Below are 8,650 nucleotides of genomic sequence, written 5' to 3'. Positions count from 1 at the left end.
CTCCACATTATTCTTGTGTAAAACAAAAATATTTTTCAATCAAATTGTCCCCCTGTGTCCCTCCTACTTCTCAAAGTTAAACTTCAATGTAATTTCCACGTCGGTTTCCAAATTTCAGCCGAAAAGTAAGTGAGATGACAGCGTTGGGGTGAGAGAGCGTGAACAGTACAGCAGAGAAACGGGATTTAATCCCAAATGCAGCCTTCAATCCGGGTGAAATTTTTTCCACAACAGGCATTAAGGTGTCAGACACAACGAGGATTGAACCTGGGCCAGTGTGGAGCCGGGATTTGAGTGGAAATTGAGAGTTTGGGACGAGAGAGAAACACAGAGAAGGCAGCAGCAGCCTGGAGCTGACAGCAGCTTGTCTCCGCCCCGTCCGCTCGCTGCCTTTAAGTTGCTCAGTGCCGCCACCAAACGCTTCATTTCTCATCCAGTTCACATTGACGGAGAGATTTGGTGCAGAGTTCCGAACATGAGCGACAGTGCAGCCGCCGAAACGGCTCCTGCAGCCGCCGCCACAGGCAAGGCAGCCAAGAAGAAGAAGGCAGCGGCTCCCCGGAAGAAAGCAACAGGTCCCAGTGTGGGCGATCTGATCCTCCAGATAGTGGCGGAATGCAAGGATCGCAAGGGGATGTCCACTGCCGCCATCAAGAAGGTGCTGCGGGGCAAAGGGGTGGATGTGGGCAAGCGGGGGAGCCAGATCAGGCAAAGTTTAAAGAGGAATGTGGAAAATGGAAAGCTGATTCAGCTGAGTGGTATTGGCGCCTCCGGCTCCTACAAACTCGCTCAGAAAACAGCGGAGCGGAAAACTGTCAAGAAGGTAAAGGCAGGAGCGGCCAAGAAAACCCCAGTGAAGAAAGCGGTGGCCAAGAAAGTAACAAAGAAACCAGCAACAAAGAAATCGGCAACAAAGAAACCAGCAGCCAAGAAAGCCACAGTGAAGAAAACAGTCAAGAAAACGACAGCTCCAAAAAAGAGCGTGAAGAAAGCATCCCCCAAGAAAAAGATTGCTGTGAAGAAGGTCACGAAGGTAAAGACATCGAAGGCCAAACCCAAAGCAGCTGCAGCAAAGTCTAAGAAGGCAGGAAAGAAGTGAAATTCGCCGAGCAAATCCCAAACCTGTGAACCCAAAGGCTCTTCTCAGAGCCACCCACCTCTCTCAGGAAAGAGCTGAACCCCCCCGCGGTCAATGAATCGCTGTCCCGGCGCTGGGAGCAGATTTCAGAGAGAAATGTTAATCCAGTATTCCCGCTCACTCGCTGACATGTTCTAGACCCGGACCCCCCTCACTCTCTGCACTCACACACGGGGACATTGCTGCCTCTCCCTAACCCGGGAATGGCTCCGGGAATCACTCACAGTGTTTATTTACTCGCAAATTCAGAATGCGGGTGTAAAGGAATCCTGGGGGAGAAAACCCACTTCACAACTCAAACCCCAAACACATTTTATCAGCTGGGAGAGGTGTAAATAAAATTCTCAGAGAAGTTGTCGGGAATGGAGTAGGAGCTGGGATTGAAATAGAAAGGCAGTGTAACTCGTTATAGAAAGGATTGCACTGAGGCGGGAATATTAAAGTACATTTTATTTATTGGTCGCAAGTAAGACTTGGGGTTGAGCTATGAGGAGAGGCTGAATAAACTAGGCTTGTACTCGTTAGAGTTTAGAAGAATGAGGGGAGATCTCATTGAGACGTATAAGATGATGAATGGGATGGATAGGATAGAGGTGGAAAGACTCTTCCCGCTCAAAAAAGACAGTAGGACTAGGGGGCACAGCCTCAAGATAAAGGGGGGGCGGTTCAGAACGGAGTTGAGGAGGAACTTCTTCACTCAAAGGGTGGTGAATCTCTGGAATTCTCTGCCCGTTGAAGTGGTGGAGGCTGCCTCGCTAAATATTTTTAAGAAGCGGGTTGATGGGTTTTTGATAAGAGGGGATTAAGGGTTATGGGGAGAGGGCGGGAAAGTGGAACTGAGCCACGACAGATCAGCCATGATCTTATTGAATGGCGGGGCAGGCTCGAAGGGCCAGATGGCCTACTCCTGCTCCTATTTCTTATGTTCTTATTTCTTAAGACATTAACACAGCAAAGAAGTTACTGTGAATTTCCCCTAGTCGCCACAAGTCTGGATTGAGTAGACCCGGGTTTTTAACTCGCTCGTATCTGATATTCCAGTTTGTACGTTTTGTTCAGCGCGCTGTTTTCATTTCTGTTTGAATTTGAATCTAAAATATCGGTTCGGGCAGGAGGAGGAGGAGCTGGATGGTGAAAGACATTTCACTGCTCTGTCTGTCTCTCAGTCTCCTCCCCGTCCCGCCTCTCTCTCTCTTTCTCAGTCAGGTCGGGGCGAGCTGTATAATAAAGGAAGCTGCAGCAGCCCCTCTCTCATTCAGCAGCGATTTGACTAAAGAAGAATCATGTCTGGCAGAGGGAAAGGAGGCAAAGGACTGGGGAAAGGCGGAGCAAAGCGGCACCGCAAAGTGCTTCGTGATAACATCCAGGGCATCACCAAGCCAGCCATCCGCCGCCTGGCTCGCCGTGGCGGCGTCAAGCGGATCTCGGGCTTGATCTACGAGGAGACCCGCGGGGTGCTGAAGGTTTTCCTGGAGAATGTGATCAGGGATGCGGTCACCTACACCGAGCACGCCAAGCGCAAGACGGTCACCGCTATGGATGTGGTGTACGCTCTGAAACGCCAGGGCCGCACTCTCTATGGATTCGGCGGCTAAACAAATCCACCCAATTCTCACAAAACCCAAAGGCTCTTTTCAGAGCCACCCTCATCTTCACATTGAGAGCACTGACCTTAATATAGAATCGCGGAATCTATGTTGATAATTTTAGACAGATCTATTCTTATGTTAGCCTTTAGGTCACTATCAGTGCTGCGTTTGCACGTTCTCTACATGATTGTTTGGGTTTCCCCCAGATGTTCGGGTTTCCTTACACAGTTCAAAAGATGTGTTGTTCAGATGATTTGTTAATGCTAATTTCTCGCTCAGTGTACCCGAGCAGGCCCCGAAGTGTGGGGCTGAGAGGCGTTTCAGTTACCTTTGTGCAGTGTTAATACAAGTGTACTTGTGACACTAGTAAGTAAACTTTAAACGTCTAGTAGAAAGACCCATCCTGGCTGTTGGGAAGAAAAAAATATGTATATACTTTGTCAGATTGATGCAATTTCCTAATAATCTTTTGCTACTATTAACATTTGTGAGTGTTTTAAGCTGACGTATCTGTTTTATCTACCAAACAGAACAAGAGCTAGGCAGACAGTGCAGGAATCTCCTATGGCTATTCCCCTGCAAAACACATATACCGTTTTGGATATTGCTAAGGAGAATGGCCTTTCAGGGAAAAACAGCAACAGCGAAATTCCTGGCACCACGGTTGGTTTTGCTGCAGAGGGGAGCCGTAAAACATGTGGAAATGCAATAGTTTCAGGAATTCAATTGCAAGGGCAATAGATAGGCATTTCTCTGGCTGAAAAACAGACTCGAGGATGGTGTGTTGCCTCCCTGTTGGTAGGGTCGTGGATGTCTCGGAGCGGCTGTAGCACCTTCTGAAGGAGGAAGGCGAACAGCCAGGGTTCGAAACGTTCATACAAGCGATATAGGTGGGAAAAAAGGATGAGGTTCGAAAAGCAGGATCTCGGGAGCGAGGAAACAAACTGGAAAGTAGGACGGCAAAGATAGTGATTAGAGAATCACCACGCGTGTCACGTGCGGGTCAGAATAGAAACAGCAGGATACACAGTATGAATCCGTGGCTGAAAAGATTGTGGAGGGAGAGGGTGACTTGATCGAGGGTTGGGAACGGAAAACTGCCGGGATGAGAACCTTTGCAAGGATTCAAGCGGGGAGAATCAACAAGAGGAGAAGACTGTAAGGAGAGTGAGGAAAGAGATAGGCAGAGAAATCAAGAGCCAGAGTCAGATAAGGGCCAAGTAAAAAATAATAGGAAAGGGAAAAGAAATGTTAAAAGTGCCCAGATTAAAGTTTTGTACCTGAATATTCCGAGTATTTGAAACAAAACGGATAAATTAATTGCACAGGTGGATGTAAAGTGGTATCATATAGTTGGAAGTACGGAGGCGTGGCTCCAAGGTGAGCAAGAATGGGAACTAAGCATTAGGGGCTATTCAGTGTTTAGGAAGGACAGACAAAAGGGATTAGTTGGTGGAGTTGCATTGTTGATTAACAATGATAGTGATATGATATTGAGGAAAGACATTAGCATTGACGATTTCCAATCTGTATGGATCGAGTTAAGAAACAAAAAGGGACCAAAAAACATAGGTGGGTTGGTATAGCAGATTACTGTGTAAACTTAAAGCACATGAAATTGCAGGTAACGTCTTGAGGCGATTAGAAAGCTTATTAGCAGATAGGAAGCAAAGAGTTGAATAATTGGGTCCTTTCTCTGATTCACAGTCAGTGACTCGTGATTCTGCAGGGATCTGTGCTAGGAGTACAACTGTTCACATTATATATTAATGATCTGGAAGAGAGATCTGAATGTATTCCTCAAAAATTTGCAGATGTGTGGGAGGCTGAGCTGTGAGGAAGATGCAGAGATGCTTCAGTATGGTTTGGACAGGCTGAATGTGTGGGCATGCATATGGCAGATGCAATATAATTTGAACATAAGAACATAAGAAATAGGAGCAGGAGTAGGCCATCTAGCCCTTCGAGCCTGCCCCGCCATTCAATAAGATCATGGCTGATCTGTTGTGGCTCAGTTCCACTTTCCCGCCCTCTCCCCATAACCCTTAATCCCCTCTCTTATCAAGAACCCATCAACCCGCTTCTTAAAAATATTTAGCGAGGCAGCCTCCACCACTTCAATGGGCAGAGAATTCCAGAGATTCACCACCCTTTGAGTGAAGAAGTTCCTCCTCAACTCCGTTCTAAACCGCCTCCCCTTTATCTTGAGGCTGTGCCCCCTAGCCCTACTGTCTTTTTTGAGCGGGAAGAGTCTCTCCACCTCTATCCTATCCATCCTATTCATCATCTTATACGTCTCAATGAGATCTCCCCTCATTCTTCTAAACTCTAACGAGTACAAGCCTAGTTTATTCAGCCTCTCCTCATAGCTCAATCCCCTCAACTCCGGTATCAGCCTAGTAAACCTCCTCTGCACTCCCTCCAGGGCCAAAATATCCTTGCGCAGGTGCGGCGCCCAAAACTGCACACAGTACTCCAGCTGCGGCCTCACCAATGCCCTATACAGCTGCAGCAAGACCTCCCTACTTTTATATTCATTTGGACAAATGTTAAGTTTTCCACTTTGATAACAATAATAGGAAGACTGATTATTAGTTGAATAGGTGTAAATTCAAAGAGATGGACAGTGAGCGAAGCCTTGAAGTCCTTATGCATCATTCACTGAAATTAAGAACGTAGGTACAGCAGGCAGTAAAGAAGGAAAATGGTATGTTGAACTTCATAGCGAGAGGTTTTGCTGCAACTGTATAGGGCGTCAGTAAGGCCACGCCTGAAGTAATGGATTTGGGCCGGTGTCTGCGGCAGTCTGCACATTCTCCCCGTGATTGCATGGGTTTTCTTCGGGTGCTCCGGTTTCCTCCCACATCCCAAAAACGTGGTCTTAGGCTGATTGGTGTAACAAATTGTCCCTAAATTAGTCTTCCCTCAATCTTCTCCAATTGTTCTCCGGAGCAGTGTACCTGGTGGCTGTGGTGAGTGTTTGATTTTACTTTGGAAGCTTTTGACCTGCATTTCCAGTTCGCGGGGTTTTTGTGAGTACTTTTTATTTCCGTAGCGGAAGTCAGGCGAGGGGTTAGTTGGGAAGGGAGAGCAGAGGGTATAAAAAGAAGGCAATAATAGACAGCAGGCAGCGGAGTGAGTGGGAGCAGGTTGAGAGCTAAAGGGCTTTGGCTAACTGGGCTTAGGCGAGAGCAGGCTTAGGCAAGGTGAGTTGCTGGTTCCATCTTTCCTGTGTTCCATTTCGGTGTATATATAATTCCAAGGGAGGTCAGGGCATGGCAGGGGCTATGGGGAGGTGCTTTAGCTGTGTTAGGTGCCACATGTGGGAGTTCTTGGAGGCATCACATCTCCCGAAGGCCCACATCTGCGTCAAGTGTTTAGAGCTGCAGCGTTTGAGGGCCCGGGTCAGGCAACTAGAGCTGCGTTTAGAGGATGCATTTCTGATTAGGGAGAATGAGGAGATAATGGCTATGAACCATGGACAAGTGGAGGTCCCAGGGGCTGGGGGAACAGGATGGGTGGGTAACTGTTAGGAGGGGGAAGAAGAAGATGAATAGTCCTGGTCCAAAGACCACCCCAGTGGCCCCCCAAAAGGCATCGACAGGGGTACAAAAGGTATGTCAGGAAGGCAAGAGTGACTCAGACGGAAGGAAGGGGGCTGGCAATGAGATAGTGGTGGGGGATGGGAGGGTGAAAGGAATTGATAGGCGGTTCTGTGGGCAAAAGCGTGACTCCAGGATGGTAGTTTGCCTCCCTGGAGCAGGGGTACAGGACATATCAGAGAGGATAGGGGGAATTTTGAAGGGTGAAGGGACCCAGGCTGAAGTAATTATACACATAAGAAAGAAGGACGTAGGAAGGCAGAGTAGGGGGGATGTACACAGGCAATTTAGGGAGGTGGGGGCCAAGCTGAAGAGCAGGGCCTCCAGGGTGGCATTCTCTGGGCTGCTGCCTAGTAACAGCAGGGCTAGGAATAATGAGACCATGCAGCTGAATGCATGGCTGAGGGATTGGTGCAAGGTAGAGGCCTTTACTTTTGTCGATCACTGGGAAGTATTTGTAAGAGAAGGGCACATTTACAGGAGGGATGGGGAACATTTGAATGGGAGGGGGACAAATATCTTAGCTGGAGTGTTTCGGCAGGGTTTAAATTAATGGGGGGGGGGGGGTGGGGATGAGACTGATAGCTCATTAGGCACTGGGATCAGGAGTGAGTTGGGTGACAGGGTAGGTTTGATTGAAAGGAAAATTATCCGGGGAAAGGAGGATCCGAGTGGGCCTGGACGATTGGATTGCGTCTGTTTTAATGTGAGGAGTGTAATGGGTAAAATGGATGAGCTTAGGGCCTTGATGATCGTGAGGAATTTAGATGTGGTGGCGGTGACGGAGACGTGGTTAAAGGAAGGGCAGGACTGGCAGCTGAATATTCCTGGGTATAAGTGTTTTAGGTGTGACAGAGGAAGGTTGAAGAGAAGTGGAGGGGTGGCGTTGTTAGTTAAGGAGCGCATCACAACAGTGCAGAGGGAGAACAAAATGGAGGAGTTAGGGATTGAGTCGCTGTGGGTGGAGTTGAGGAATAGGAAGGGAGCGACTACTATGCTAGGGGTTTACTATGGGCCATCCAACAGCCCAAGGGCAGTGGAGGAAGACATTTGTAAAGACATTTTAGACAGGTGCAGAAAGAATAGGGTGGTTGTAGTGGGTGACTTTAATCTTCCTGGAGTGGATTGGAAGGTGCCTAGAGCCGGGGGTACGGGTGGGGAGGAATTTGTAAAATTTGTGCTGGAAGGGTCCTTGGAGCAGTACGTAACTAGCCCAACTAGGGAGGGGGCTATACTGGATTTAGTTTTGGGTAATGAGCTGGGGCAGGTGGTTGAGGTAGCAGTAGGCGAACACGTGGCTAACAGTGACCACAAGTCTGTCTACTTTAGGATAAAAATGGAAAAGGATGAGTGCCATCCAAATGGGAGGGTGCTGAACTGGGGGAAGGCAAGTTACAGCCGGATTAGGAAGGAGCTGAAGGACACTGATTGGGAGAGGTTGTTAGTGGGCAAGTCCATGGTTGGCAAGTGGGAGGGTTTCAAGGGCAAACTGATGATGTTGCAGGAAAAACGTGCCGGTAAAGAGGAAGGATGGGAAAGGCAGGATAAGAGAGCCATGGATTACAGGGGATATTTAGGACGTGGTCAGGAAGAAGAGAGAGGCATATGTTAGGTCTAAACAACTGGGAACAGAGAGAGTGCTGGAGGAATATAGAGAGAGCAGGAGGGAGCTTAAAAGGGGAGTTAGAAGGGCAAAAAGGGGGCATGAAATTGCTTTGGCTGATAGGATTAAGGAAAATCCAAAGGCATTTTACTCTTATATTGGAACAAGAGGGTGGTTAGAGGGAAAATAGGTCATCTTAGGGACAAGGGAGGGAAATTGTGCATTGAGTCTGAGGGAATGGGGGAGATCCTGAATGAATACTTTGCGTCGGTATTCACGAAGGAGAGGGGCTTGGTGTCTTGTAATGTCCTGGAGGGAGCTGTAGATCAGTTGAAGGAAATATCCATTACGAGGGAGGAAGTGTTAGGGTTTTTAGGTAGCATAAAAACTGATAAAGCTCCGGGGCCTGATGGCATTTATCCCAGGCTGCTTAGGGAGGTGAAAGATGAAATTGCTGGGCCTCTGACGCAAATCTTTGTCTCTTCTTTGGACACAGGTGAGGTCCCAGAGGACTGGAGGATAGCTAATGTGGTACTGCTGTTTAAAAAGGGCAGTAGGGATAACCCTGGTAATTATAGGCCAGTGAGTTTGACATTGGTGGTAGGAAAATTGTTGGAGAAAATTGTTAGGGATAGGATGTATAAGCATTTGGAGTGTTGCGATCTGATTAGGGATATGCAACATGGCTTTGTTCAGGGGAGGTCTTGCCTTACGAATC

At 48.0% G+C, this 8,650-nt stretch overlaps 2 protein-coding genes across 2 annotated transcripts; both read left to right on the top strand.

Moving 5' to 3' along the window:
• The first annotated feature begins 475 nt into the window (after positions 1–475).
• LOC145345325 (histone H1-like) lies at positions 476–1,099 on the top strand. Its single transcript, XM_080193141.1, has one exon. It carries the CDS (start codon positions 476–478, stop codon positions 1,097–1,099), a length of 624 nt encoding a protein of 207 aa, XP_080049267.1.
• Positions 1,100–2,421: 1,322 nt separating this feature from the next.
• LOC145344722 (histone H4) lies at positions 2,422–2,733 on the top strand. The gene has a single exon (XM_080191828.1). The coding sequence runs from the start codon at positions 2,422–2,424 to the stop codon at positions 2,731–2,733; it is 312 nt and encodes a 103-aa protein (XP_080047954.1).
• The last annotated feature ends 5,917 nt before the right edge of the window (positions 2,734–8,650 follow it).

The sequence above is a fragment of the Carcharhinus amblyrhynchos genome, chromosome 7 (assembly GCF_965287045.1).
Source record: "Carcharhinus amblyrhynchos chromosome 7, sCarAmb.v2.hapA, whole genome shotgun sequence".
NCBI lineage: Eukaryota > Metazoa > Chordata > Chondrichthyes > Carcharhiniformes > Carcharhinidae > Carcharhinus > Carcharhinus amblyrhynchos.
The sequence above is the reverse complement of the archived record's forward strand: the minus strand, read 5'-3'. Positions and strand labels throughout refer to the sequence as shown.

Excerpts from the sequence above, each read along its gene's own strand:
- LOC145345325 (XM_080193141.1), top strand. The coding sequence starts at position 476 with ATGAGCGACAGTGCAGCCGCCGAAACGGCTCCTGCAGCCGCCGCCACA.
- LOC145344722 (XM_080191828.1), top strand. The coding sequence starts at position 2,422 with ATGTCTGGCAGAGGGAAAGGAGGCAAAGGACTGGGGAAAGGCGGAGCA.